The 14,365-nt window shown below is 43.0% G+C and overlaps 1 protein-coding gene across 1 annotated transcript in view; it reads right to left on the bottom strand.

Annotated features, from left to right (window-relative positions):
- Positions 1-2,922: 2,922 nt before the first annotated feature.
- The window catches only part of LOC126100115 (lipopolysaccharide-induced tumor necrosis factor-alpha factor homolog), a 101,244-nt gene continuing 89,801 nt past the window's right edge, over positions 2,923-14,365 (bottom strand). The window contains exon 5 of the mRNA XM_049910683.1: positions 2,923-3,115. Within this exon, the coding sequence (XP_049766640.1) occupies positions 3,013-3,115 (103 nt within the window). The 3' untranslated portion in view covers positions 2,923-3,012. The remainder of the gene's footprint in view (positions 3,116-14,365) is intronic.

The raw sequence follows: 14,365 nt of genomic DNA, 5'->3' as shown, positions 1-14,365 counted from the left end.
GAGAGGAGAGAAGTATGTGCCAGTATATACATATATACATGTTACATAAGATCAGCTAATAGTATCTCACAGGCTTGTTACTGTCTTCATCCACGCCTAACCTTGATGTCGACGACAATCTGGGCTCAAACAGTTCTTCTACTACGATTAAATCTTCTCGCTTTTGAAGTCAAGTCAGTTCGAATGAAATGCTCCAGCTTTCGACGGCTATCTCTGGCATGTCGTCAGATGAAAAACCACTGACTGGCGGGGCTGGGACGGTTTTGCGCCTGTATAAGCACTACTGCAGCCTCTGGTAGCAGTCAGGGGGGCCGAGACGACGCATGCGCGGAAGGCGAGTTAGGCAGCTCATGGCAGCTCCCCATCTCACCTTGTGCGCGCGCATCGTCTCGGCCTTCTCTGGTTGGCACCAGAGGATGCATATATAAGCAGAAAACCGTGCCAGCCCCGGCCCAACAACTGTCATCAGTTTCCACCTCTACTCCATCCCCCCCCCCCCTTTTGTCCCAACAGGCACCTCTATCCTATCTCTGCACTAAAGTGCGCGTCATTTACGACGGCGGCCGAGTTTAGGTTCGTTCCGCGCATCTGACGTCACAAAACACAGTCAGCCAATGAACAGAGAGCGACGTTGCCAGAGCTTGACTGCAGTGCATAGCACGGACGAGTGTCTTCAGTTTTAGAAACATTCAGTCATAAATAAAGTAATTGAACAAAAGCAATGTCTTGATAGCAGACTTTCTTGTATAGAAAGTTTGGAAAAAGCATTCTTTGTACCAATTGCTTCATATTCTGTTAATTAATTAAAACAAACAAGCAATAAGCCTCCAATTCAGGTGATAGAAAGGAAAGGTGTTTGTATCATTCTCACTAACCGTTTTTTCGCAATAAAGAACAGCAGTAATTGTTTATTTCCTATTGTACTTCGACGAAACGTGAGTAATTCATAGTCATACCAGCAGTGTTTGTCGGTATTTTCTGTGCTATTTTAAAGTCCTGCAGGAAATCCATAGAACGATGAGCTGTGTTAGCATAATGGTTAAAGTGTTTGGCTCCTAAGCGAAAGGTTGTGAGTTCAAATGTTGTTCGATGCTTAATATTTTCCTTAATAAAAAACAATATTGAAGTGTCTTACTTCATGAATTTTATTCGTGTGAATGTAATTTTTTGAAATTTCTAGTGGCAACTAAAATCGACCATATGGCAAGTATAAGCTATGGACTTTTACCTCTGCAAACTCTTCAAAATTTCGTGCAGCGATTTACTACATCTAGATGCACAATAACTGCGTTGAACATCCAAACAAAATTAAGTCATTTATGGGGGGGAACGTATCAGTCAATAAGATGTGTAAAAATCAAATTTTTGGGCCAAATAGTCTTTGTGAAATCGAATGATAAAGTGTGTCAAAGCAGTCGAAACACCATGTGTCTGCACAGGCGAGCAGTGCAGTGATGACAAAATCGCGCACAGCCCGGAATGCAGGGAGCATGTCTCTGTAGCAGTGAAAGGGTTAATGCGGCCGTGGTGGCTTTACTGCATAAACTGCACGCTCCCCCCTAAATGTAAGTTTGCAAACTATACTATGGCACTGTTCTCTTGGCGCGTACAACAGGCAACGCAGCAATCTCCCGCGTCTGGGCGGGCATGCGCGAACCGCCAAGATAAAAGAATTGAACTATAGTCGCCCACCTTATACCACAGTCCTATCTCTTCACCGACCAACCTTTCCCCCTTCAACAACTGACTTCCTATACCATGGCATGTCCTTCCAGTTTCTAGTGACAGGAAAGTATTTTCACATATCAGTTTGTCAGCAACATGTTTAAATGTGCACTTATTGTATTTCATTGCATGTTTTATTATTACTGTTTTTAACCACCAGTGCAAAATGTCATCCATCGTATTTCTCCAATGATCCATTTCAGTTTTCGCCTTTAAGTTTTAAATACAGTGTATATATATCCGCTACCTGTTCCTTGTTTTTTCGTCTACTTTACTTTCCTGTTGTCCATTGGCTGAAGACCCAGTTGCCTGTACCATTGACAGCCCACCCCCTCGCCCGTATAGGTCGCGAGGGGAGGGGGAGGAGGATAAAATAACAATAATGAAGAAAAATCAGCCCCGGCAGTCAGTGGTTTTACTACTGACGAAGATGGCGGAGATAGCCATCGATAGCTCAAGAATATCAGTCGAACTGATATGGCTTGGAAACCGAGAAGATTTTATTCAGACGTGCCACCACAAAAGACTCCAAGCACACAGTTCTTATTTTACTCTCCACGTGTATTATCTATGCTGTAACTGTCATGTTCGTTTGTAGTGTCAGTACATACTATTTGGAAATTTATTTGCAATGTGACCACAAGTTTGTAACAATCCATCTTTACATCTTTTAGTTTCCTGTATCAAAGTACTCAACATTTCACCTCCGGTGGATTTATTTCTCATTATGACATAAAATAGACAATTTCCCGAAATGAAATGCAAAAGAGATCATCGGATCAATTCAGTGCGCGAATGTAGTTACAAAAATTAAACGCAATCTGTCTTTTTAGCAGTGTTGGCTTCACAATATAAGCTTCGAATATGAAACACTGGTTTTAATTGAATAAGCAAACTCGTAATATGACAATACTCTCTTTAGAAATTAAACTTTTTTTACGTGACAGTAAAAATATTTTGAGTATATTGATGATGCTAATACAGATTCTGGCTGAGCGTTAATAACTAAAGATTTCGGAAATCTCTGTGGCTGCCACAAATATTTCTATAGATTAGGAAAATCGTTAGTATATGATCATTTATTGCGATAGTTTCACCCTCGGTTTCTGTTTGCTTTACAGTAGCTTTGGAAGGCGAATGTTAACTGACGAATGGCTCACAAAGAATTTGCAAACAATAAATATTTATTAACGGTCATGCAGCTGCAGTGTCATAAACACCAAATTCATGCGTTTCTGTAACAAAAATTAATAACAATTTTACATATTTTGTGTTATCACGAACACATCATTTGTCATACGTGCCAATATAAGCACCACAGTTAGGGCAGTAGTGTATCTTGCTTTTGCAGCTGTCCATACAGTAAGGAATCCACATGCAACACAGGCCTCTGAAACAGAAATGCATCATAATGAGAACATTAAGGTGAGAAAAGATAGTTGCAAAATAGAGAAAAAAGTTAATATATGAATACACTGTAGTTATTCTACAGAGAAGAGCACACAGCTTTATCAGTGGTACGAGTATAGGATCGAGATACTGAACCATTCATATTACATGTGCATGAATGTTATAAAAAGCCTCATAGCGGCTGAAGTAAATATAATGAACAATACATCTGTGGGTTATGTCGAACAAAACTAAATGCTCGCACAGTTACATGTAATCGCTTAATGTTGTACTTTTAGTCAACATGTGATCCAGAACACTCAGAGACTGCCATTTCCGTTTAAGTTCAAAGATAGCGGTAAATGTTATGCAACTTTAGTTTTACTCGATGAAGTCTGCTGACATTTGCGTTAAGTTGAATCGCGACATACACTATGTGATCAAAAGTATCCGGACACCCCAAAAACTAACGTTTTTCACATTGGGTGCATTATGCTGTCACCTATTGCCAGGTACTCCATATCAGCGACCTCAGTAGACAATAAACGTCGTGAGAGAGCAGAATTGGGCGCTCAGATTTCGAACGTGGTCAGGCGATTGGGTGTCACTTGTGTCGTACGTCTGTATGCGGTATTTCCACACTCCTAAACATTTCTAGGTCCACTATTTCCTATGTGATAGTGAAGTGGAAACGTGAAGGATCACGTACAGCACAAAACCGAACAGGCCGACCTCGTCTGTTGACTGACAGAGACCGCAGACGGTCGAAGAGGGCCGTAATGTGTAATAGGCAAACGTTTACCCAGACCACATCACAGAAATTCCAAACTGCATCAAGATCCACTGCAACTATACTACTGGCCATTAAAATTGCTACACCACGAACATGACGTGCTACAGACGCGAAATTTAACCGACAGGAAGAAGATGCTGTGATACGCAAATGATTAGCTTTTCAAAGCATTCACACATGGTTGGCGCCGGTGGCGACACCGACAACGTGCTAACACGAGGAAAGTTTCCAACCGATTTCTCATACACAAACACCAGTTGACCGGCGTTGCCTGGTGAAACGTTGTTGTAATGCCTCATGTAAGGAAGAGAAACGCGTACCATCACGTTTCCGGCTTTGATAAAGGTCGGATTGTAGCCTATCGCATTGCGGTTTATCGTATCACGACATTGCTGCTCACGTTGGTCGAGATCCAATGACTGTTAGCAGAATATGGAATCGGTGGGTTCAGGAGGGTAATACGGAACGCCGAGCTGGATCCCAACGGTCTCGTATCACTAGCAGTCGAGACGACAGGCATCTTATCCGCATGGCTGTAACGGATCGTGCAGCCACGTCTCGATCCCTGAGTCAACAGATGGGGACGTTTGCAAGACAACAACCATCTGCACGAACAGTTCGACGACATTTGCAGCAGCATGGACTATCAGCTCGGACACCATGGCTGCGGTTACCCTTGATGCTGCATCACAGACAGGAGCGCCTGCGATGGTGTACTCAACGATGAACCTGAGTGCACGAATGGCAAAACGTCATTTTTTCGGGTGAGTCCAGGTTCTGTTTACAGCATCATGCTGGTCGCATCAGTGTTTGGCGACATCGCGAGGAACTCACATTGGAAGCGTGTATTCGTCATCGCCATACTGGCGTATCACCCGGCGAGATGGTATGGGGTGCCTTTGGTTACATGTCTCGGTCACTTCTCGTTTGCATTGACGGTACTTTGAACAGTGGACGTTACATTTCAGATGTGTTACGACCCGTGGCTCTACCCTTCGTTCGATCGCTGGAAATCGTACATTTCAGCAGGATAATGCACGACCGCATGTTGCAAGTCCTGTACGGGCCTTTCTGGATACAGAAAATGTTCGACTGCTGCTCTGGCCGGCACATTCTCCAGATCTCTCACCAATTGAAAACGTCTGGTCAATGGTGGCTGAGCAACTGGCTCGTCACAATACGCCAGTCACTACTGTTGATGAACTGTGGTATCGTGTTGAAGCTGCATAGGCAGCTGTACCTGTACACGCCATCCAAGCTCTGTTTGACTCACTGACCAGGCGTATCAAGGCTGTTATTACGGCCAGAGGTGGTTGTTCTGGGTACTGATTTCTCAGGATCTATGCACCCAAACTGCATGAAAATGTAATCACATGTCAGTTCTAGTATAATATATTTGTCCAATGAATACCCGTTTTGCCATGGGGCAATGTTTTTAAAGTTTGCAATGTAACAGAGACACGAAAAAGTCTCACGCTAAAACTTGCAGCTGGTGTGGTCCTTTTAGCGTTATCGTAAGATCTATACTGTTCTTCTGGAGGGCTCTATCTTTTAACATGGGCAGGGGGGTGGTCCTGATGTAACAGAGACGTGAAAAAGTCTCACGCTAAAACTTGCAGCTGGTGTGGTCCTTTTAGCGTTATCGTAAGATCTATACTGTTCTTCTGTTGGCTCTATCTTTTAACATGGGCAGGGGGGTGGTCCTGATGTAACAGAGACGCGAAAAAGTCTCACGCTAAAACTTGCAGCTGGTGTGGTCCTTTTAGCGTTATCGTAAGATCTATACTGTTCTTCTGGAGGCCTCTAGCTTTTAACATGGGCTGGGGGTGGTCCTGATGTAACAGAGACGCGAAAAAGTCTCACGCTAAAAACTTGCGGGTGGTGTGGTCGTAGCGGTTAGCTGGCGACGTGGGTGTCCGTCCCTTATCGTATGGCCTTCTCGCTTAACACGGTTCTGCTCTCGGCTTCTGTTTTCGTTTCTCCCCTCGGAACTGCGTCTGTCTCACGGTGGGAAGGTATGACATGCATTTAGGCATTCTTGTGTTAGTCTGTGGTATTCCATTTGTTCACTCGTTACTCGTATTACTTTGGTTAATTTAATGTCACGATTTATTCGGAGCTATGTGACATACTACTGGATTTGCTTATCATGTCAGGGTTTTCATGGAAGGTGTTGGTTTGCCTGACACCTTACAACAGGTGGTTCTAAAATATTTCTGTTTGATCGTGACACTAGCTTGGTAGTAGAGGATGTTGTGTGCAACGCTGGCACTGTTTCAAATAGTGCAGTTTAAGACATAAGTTCTTGGTCTGTATAAAATAAACTAACTTCAAATCACAGTAGACTCAGTTTTTACAGTTTCTAACACACAATTCAGCAAAAGCTGACGTTTTAGTCACACAGAATGGCCACATGATTGGTGAGCCTGAACAGTTCAAATTTCTAGGTGATCAGATGTAGTAAACATTCGTGGAAAGCCCATATTCAGGACCTTGTCCAAAGACTTAATGCTGCGATTTGTACCATTAGAACAGTATCTGAAGTAAGTGATAATTCGACACGAAAAGTAATCTACTTTGCTTATTTTCGTTCGCTTATGATGTATGGTATTATATTTTGGGGTAACTCTTCCCATTGTCAAAGTATAATTTTGGCTCAGAAACGGGCGGTACAGCCAGTAAGTGGTGTAAGTTCGCCAATCTCTTGTCGATCCCTGTTCATTACTCTGGGTATTCTGAGATTGGCCTCTTAGTATATGTATTCTTTAACGTGGTTTTTGACAACAATATCAGCTTATTCCCATGAATTAGCAGCTTTCACTCAGTTAATACCAGGCAGAAATCCAATCAGAATTTGGACCGCACATCGTTGACTCTTGTGTAGAAAGGCGTGCAGTATACTGCTGCATTAATTTTCAGTAATATACTACAAGTATTCAACTATCTTGGCAGTAATCCACGCCCTTTCAAATTTAAACTGCAGAGTTTCCTCATGGGCCACTCATTCTATTCTGTGGAAGGGTTCCCTGAAAAATTAAGCTAACTCTTGTGTTATATTGTTGATTGCGTTTATATAAACTTATAGCTTCTCTTTCTAGGATTCATAAACATTTCATTCTATCTGTTATTATTTTTCTGTTGTAATTTCAGATACTAACGCGGTCCATGACGATGGCGATAAGCTCCTCCCTTTGGTCCTACGGAACTAGACTTCACCTGATGACATGCAACGACATAATACTGCAGCCTGCTCAGACATCTCTTCTGAACTGCTAGCACGTGTGCAGCAGACGTTCCAGAACAGGCTGGAAGCGTGTTCATTTTGAACACAACCTTTGATGGTCAGTTGTCTCGTCACTAGCCAGAATCCACGTAACTAGTGTACGCACTTCAGTTGTTCTTTAGTGTGTGCTACTACGACATTTCGCAAACGACTCGCACTACAATCCTGCAACAGACACCACTGACATTCTAATATACTCCATCTTTAGTTTGTTAATGTCAATAACCGTTGTCCCATTTAAAAAGTGTACTTTAGCACAAGAAATACAGTTTCTGAGTATTTTTACTGTCTGGTTATTGGCTAACTATATGAACTCCTGACTACCAATCCATATTCAATCCATTCTGTGAAAACTGTACATCAATAGTACAGATTCCCGTATGGAGGACATAGTGATAGACATCCCTGGGGATGTGGAGCAGCTGAATGGGTTGAAAATAAATAAATCGCCAGGTCCTGATGGGATTCCAATTCGGTTTTACAGAGAGTACTCTACTGCATTGGCTCCTTACTTAGCTTGCAGTTATCGCGAATCTCTTGCCCAACGTAAAGTCCCGAGCGACTAGAAAAAAGCGCAGGTGACGCCTGTATATCAGAAGGGTAGAAGGACGGATCCTCAAAATTACAGACCAATATCCTTAACATCGGTTTGTTGCAGGATTCTCGAACATATTCTCAGTTCGAATATAATGAATTTCCTTGCGACAGAGAAGTTGCTGTCCATGCATCAGCACGTCTTTAGAAAGCATCGCTCGTGCTACACGCAACTCGCCCTTTTTTTTCACATGATATCTTGCGAACCATGGATGAAAGTTATCAGACGGATGCCATATTCCTTGACTTCCGGAAAGCGTTTGACACGGTGCCCCGCTGCAGATTCTTAACTAAGGTACGAGCATATGGGATTGGTTCCCAATTATGTGAGCGGCTCGAAGACTTCTTAAGTAATAGAACCCAGTACATTGTCCTCGATGGTGAGTGTTTATCGGAAGTGAGGGTATCATCTGGAGTGCCCCACGGAAGTGTGGTAGGCCCGCTGTTGTTTTCTATCTACATAAATGATCTTTTGGATAGGGTGGATAGCAATGTGCGGCTGTTTGCTGATGATGCTTTGGTGTACGGGAAGGTATCGTCGTTGAGTGACTGTAGGAGGATACAAGATGACTTGGACAGGATTTGTGATTGGTGTAAAGAATGGCAGCTAACACTAAATATAGATAAATGTAAATTAACGCAGATGAATAGGAAAAAGAATCCTGTAATGTTTGAATACTCCATTAGTAGTGTAGCGCTTGACACAGTCACGTCGATTAAATATTTGGGCGTAACATTGCAGAGCGATATGAAGTGGGACAAGCATGTAATGACAGCTGTGGCGAAGGCGGATAGTCGTCTTCCGTTCATTGGTAGAATTTTGGGAAGATGTGGTTCATCTATAAAGGAGACCGCTTATAAAACACTAATATGATCTATTCTTGAGTACTGCTAGAGCGTTTGGGATCCGTATCAGGTCCGATTGAGGGAGGACATAGAAGCAATTCAGAGGCGAGCTGCTAGATTTGTTACTGGTAGGTTTGATCATCACGCGAGTGTTACGGAAATGCATCAGGAACTCGGGTGGGAGTCTCTGGAGGAAAGGAGGCGTTCTTTTCGTGAATCCCTACTGAGGAAATTTAGAGAACCAGCATTTGAGGCTGACTGCAGTACAATTTTACTGCCGCCAACTTACATTTCGCGGAAAGACCACAAAGATAAGATAAGAGAGATTAGGGCTTGTACAGAGGCATACAGGCAGTCATTTTTCCCTCGTTGTGTTTGGGAGTGGAACAGGGAGAGAAGACGCTAGTTGTGGTACGAGGTACCCTCCGCCACGCACCGTATGGTGGATTGCGGAGTATGTATGAAGATGTAGATGTAGATGTTTCCACAATAACCGCGGTGCATATATGACGTATCAACCCGCCAGGATAGCCGAAAGTGCTAACGCGCTGCTTCCTGGACTCGGGTAGGCACGCCGGCCTCGGATAGAAACCGACAGTCGGATTAACGACGACGGCCGGTGTGCCGGCCAGCCTGGATGTGGTTTTTAGTCGGTTTCCCACATCCTACTAGATGAATACCGGGCTGGTCCCCAAGTCCCGCCTCAGTTACACGACTCGCAGACATTTGAAACAAATTCACACTATTTCACGATTTACACTAGACGCAGACAGCTGGGATAAACTAATTCCGTCCCCGGGGGTACGGGGTTGCGGCAGGAAGGGCATCCGGCCACCCCTTAAAATTAACCATGCCAAATCCGTACTTAACCCTGACGACCCTGCGCACAATGCGGGATAAAGGCAGTAGCAAAAGAAAGAAAAGAAGATATATGATATATCAGACAACATTCAAGATCTGTGAAGGAAAACCTACAGAGGATGGACGCTTCGTGCAGGGATTAGCAATTAACCCTCAGCATAAACAACGTACTGCATATGCATAAAGAACTTTTATTGCATGATTGCACTATTGCAGAACAATCACTGGAAGCGTTACTTCCATAAATTACCGAGGAGTGTGTGTACGAAACGACTGAAGTGGAAGAGCTACATAAAACAAAAAAAGTAGCTTGCAAAGTCCTCGTTCGCCAAATACTTGAATACTGCTCGTCAGTATGGGTTCCGTACCAGATAGGATTGATAGAGGAATCAGAGAAGAGCCAAAGACGAGCACACGTTTCGTTACACGTCATACAGTCACCACTAAAACGTCCCCGAAATAATGAACCGACTCCAGTGTCAGAGGCTGCAGGAGAAGTTCCGAGTGTGTGCTTTCCTCGAAGAGTCGACAAATATTTTGCTACCTCCTTGTTCCACCTCGCGAAAAGACCTCGAAGATAAAATTCGAAATTCGAGCCCTCACGGACGCTTGTCGGCAATCGTTCTTCCCGCGAACCATTAGCGACTGGAACAGGAAAGGGAGAAGTGAGAGTGGTACACGAAACATTCTCTGCCACACACCATTAGATGGCTTGCAGGGTATACAGTGTAACAGGATGAATGGTCAATCTTCAGGGATTTGTGTCACCGAGCGAGGTGGCGCAGTGGTTAACTATCTGGCTTCTCATTCAGGAGGACAATGGTTCAAACACGCGTCCGGCCATCCCGATTTAGGTTCTCCGTGATTTCCCTATATCGGTTCAGACAAATTCCTAGATCGTTCCTTTGCAAGGGCACGGCCGATTCCCTTCCCTAATCCGATGCGACCGAAGACCTCGTTGTTTGTATATCTGTAACTTGAAGTTTTCACGAGCCTTAATAATTTTGCTTTGTTCATGAACATTTACGGCATTTGCCGGTGTTTCTTTCCAGCGAAGCTTAATTTGACGCGCAAGGTAATGGAGATAAATTTCTTGTCGAAAAGAGTTCGCGGCCTCTTCCGCCGGAGGTTCGAGTCCTCCCTCGGGCATGGGTGTGTGTTTGTGTGTGTGTGTGTGTGTGTGTGTGTGTGTGTGTGTGTGTGTGTAGTTATTAACATAAGTTAGTTTAAGTAGTGTGTAAGTCTAGGAACCGATGACCTCAGCAGTTTGGTCCCTTAGGAATTCACACACATTTTTGAAAGTGTTCCATAGCATTCTTATTCACATTAATTCAGTCTCGGAGAGAGGAATGAACCTCTGAGCCTCTGACTTAATGTGATGGGCATAATTCTTTTTGTCTCTATTCTTGAGTGTGAATCGTGAATGTTTATGTGAACTTTTCCGATGCGCGCCGAAGATTTGGTTTTCATTTATCAGCGCTGTGCACCACAACACAATATAATAGCAAGTGAGATAATGAATTACATAAGAGGCAACGACAGATCATAGTTTATAATTATTTTGTGAATTTTAATATGATGTTTTATTATAATAAACTATGCTAAACTGCGATCACTGTTTCTCAGACCAACCCGCACAAAAGGCAGGCCTTATATATGTAGTCTTTCTTTGATTATCGTATTCTTTTTGTTGAGGCTTAAGCTCCTGCTTGCCCTGAATTATTTTATTTAACGATCGTACTTAAATAGTTTCCATGTGCTCATTCCATATGCTCACTTGGATCTTTTTATTAATATTAACACGTTAGTTATAGTTACCAATTCAGTGATTAATTCAGTTCTTATATTACAATTTCACAATTTTAACGAATTTGGTTGTTGTTGTTGTTGTGGTCTTCAGTCCTGAGACTGGTTTGATGCACCTCTCCATGCTACTCTATCCTGTGCAAGCTTCTTCATCTCCCAGTACCTACTGCAACCCACATCCTTCTGAATCTGCTTGGTGTATTCATCTCTTGGTCTCCCTCTACGATTTTTACCCTCCACGCTGCCCTCCAATACTAAATTGGTGATCCCTTGATGCCTCAGAACATGTCCTACCAACCGATCCCTTGTTCTAGTCAAGTTGTGCCACAAACTTCTCTTCTCCCCAATCCTATTCAATACCTCCTCATTAGTTATGTGATCTACCCATCTAATCTTCAGCATTCTTTTGTAGCACCACATTTCCAAAGCTTCTATTCTCTTCTTGTCTAAACTATTTATCGTCCATGTTTCACTTCCATACATGGCTACACTCCACAAAAATACTTTCAGAAACGACTTCCTGACACTTAAATCTATACTCGATGTTAACAAATTTCTCCTCTTCAGAAAGGCTTTCCTTGCCATCGCCAGTCAACATTTTATATCCTCTCTACTTCGACAATCATCAGTTATTTTGCTCCCCAAATAGCAAAACTCCTTTACTACTTTAAGTGTCTCATTTCCTAATCTAATTCCCTCAGCATCACCCGACTTAATTCGACTACATTCCATTATCCTCGTTTTGCTTTTGTTGATGTTCATCTTATATCCTCCCTTCAAGACACTATCCACTCCGTTCAACCGCTCTTCCAAGTCCTGCTCAATAAACAGATTGAATAACATCGGGGAGAGGCTACAACCCTGTCTCACTCCCTTCCCAACCACTGCTTCCCTTTCATGTCCCTCGACTCTTATAACTGCCATCTGGTTTCTGTACAAATTGTAAATAGCTTTTCGCTCCCTGTATTTTACCCCTGCCACCTTCAGAATTTGAAAGCGAGTATTCCAGTCAACATTGTCAAAAGCTTATGAATTTGGTGGTGACCCAGAAAAATTTTGTAACAGACGAAACGTACAGTAGAGTGCATAGTTTCACATTGGTTAACTTCCCCCGGTTTCTGTTTGCAAACCTCTCTCTAGATAACCATTTATCCAGCAGTAACCGTTTACAACAGAAAGTACCTCAGAAAAATTTTGACACGTGAAGTAGTGATATGGATAAAATGTACGGGGAAAGTGAGAAATAAAAGCCAACGCTTCTACACTTGCACCTATGCTCAAACGCACAACTGGATGTTCACAGTAAAAAGGGTCGCCTGCACTGAGGAGTCATAGTACACGTTGGTACACGTACGTAGGATTAGAGTGCTTAAAAGGAGACGTGATGCGATGCGCCTTGCTTGCCAACAGGCTTCTTTTCAAGCACTGACGAATGTTTTTTCGTGCGAAGGGCGCTTACTTTGATGAAGTGGCGCTACCGATATTTCTGCCTGTATACTTTACAACGCAGATACTGCACGCATGGATTGGACGAGTACCAGAAGAAAAATCAAAGATCATAATCTATATCTATAAAAACCTCTAAATAGCACGGGTATGGTTCGACAGCTTCTGGTTAATAGAGAGAATTATGACATTAACAAAGCGATAGTTTGATCATGTACAGGGATTGTCGATTGATGATGTCATCAACGAAACCTCTAGATTTCGTAACCATGCAGTGGACTGACATCTCTTCCGTTGTTGAAATCTTTCGTGGTTTTTACTGTTCCCTGGTGTGCCTGGCACTTTCCATCACTGTTGCTACAACTACTGCGTGGGTCATGCGCTGGACAGGCGAGCGAGAAACGAAGACAACACAACGAATCATCAAGTAAAGCCCGCATGGGGCGATGATTGAGGTTTCACTGTCGAACCAATCCTCACGTTAGTATATCCGGATGAAACCACAGAATGAATAGTCGCCTTCGTTGATGACATCCTAGTTACGTGTGCTAGAACTGTTGAGGAGCTGATGAATCACTGTGTAATGTGGTGAACTTGTACAAAGGAAAATTATTCTTTATTAGATTTCAATATCAAATGATATTCATGTCTATAATGTGAAGTATTCCCAAAGAGCATAGCATTACGGCTACAGCATATAGACTTAACTGTGGCAGGAAAATACGGAAACACTTGATATACAAACATTTAGTGTGGCTCTAACAGCCACTGTGGTCAGAGGTGTTGGATACGAAAGGACAAAAAGTAAATAATATTTCTTCTCTGCGGGCAGAAGGACAGTAATGGATGTATCCTGCTGGAGACTATGACAAGACAGTGCTTCGGAAGCAGTCTCACCACGTACGCAAATCAGTGATGGAATATGATTTAATCGGAATATTTAATTTGCGTCAGTAAAGCTGTTATACTACGGTACTAGTGATTTTCAGTGTAAATCTCATGCCTCATGCCGTCTTGCTGTTCTCCTACTTTTAATTCACGCTTGAAGAAATGTAACAGTGGGAAATGTTGAAAGCTCTGTGAGGCGACAAGCAGGATCGCACTCGGGCCGAAGCCGTAAGAGAGTCACCCTCCAGAGCAAGTTATTGAAAAGACCACTAGGGATGGTCCAAGGGGTTGCTGGACAAAGAAGGAGGCTGTTGCCATGCCCAAGAGCTGCAGGAAGTTAACCCATTGTATAGAAACGCAGATAACATCGCCATAGAGCAATGCCTCGCGAAAACATTTTACGACTAGGAAATGGAATGAGAACTTTCTCTCTTTACCTGGAATGCACCTTTGTATGCAAGATGTCGAAAGCTGGATGTTTCTCCAGAAAAGCACAGACAGTGGACGATCAGTCCTAGACCTTTGAAATTGTGGGAGACTACCAAATGCTCTGACTCTGCGGAAGAACAATGTTATTTGATGTGAAACCCGCCGCTATTGGGTAACGTACACAAGCTCTACAGTATGTTAGAAAGAGTCACTGGTCTGTGACGAGACAGAGAGGCAACAGAGAGAGACAGAGAGGGTGCCGCGAGACGTATTTTCATATTGTAAAAATGCTTAGAAAGTGTGTA

This window comes from Schistocerca cancellata, chromosome 1, assembly GCF_023864275.1.
Source record: "Schistocerca cancellata isolate TAMUIC-IGC-003103 chromosome 1, iqSchCanc2.1, whole genome shotgun sequence".
NCBI classification, from domain to species: Eukaryota; Metazoa; Arthropoda; class Insecta; order Orthoptera; family Acrididae; genus Schistocerca; species Schistocerca cancellata.
The sequence above is the reverse complement of the archived record's forward strand: the minus strand, read 5'-3'. Positions and strand labels throughout refer to the sequence as shown.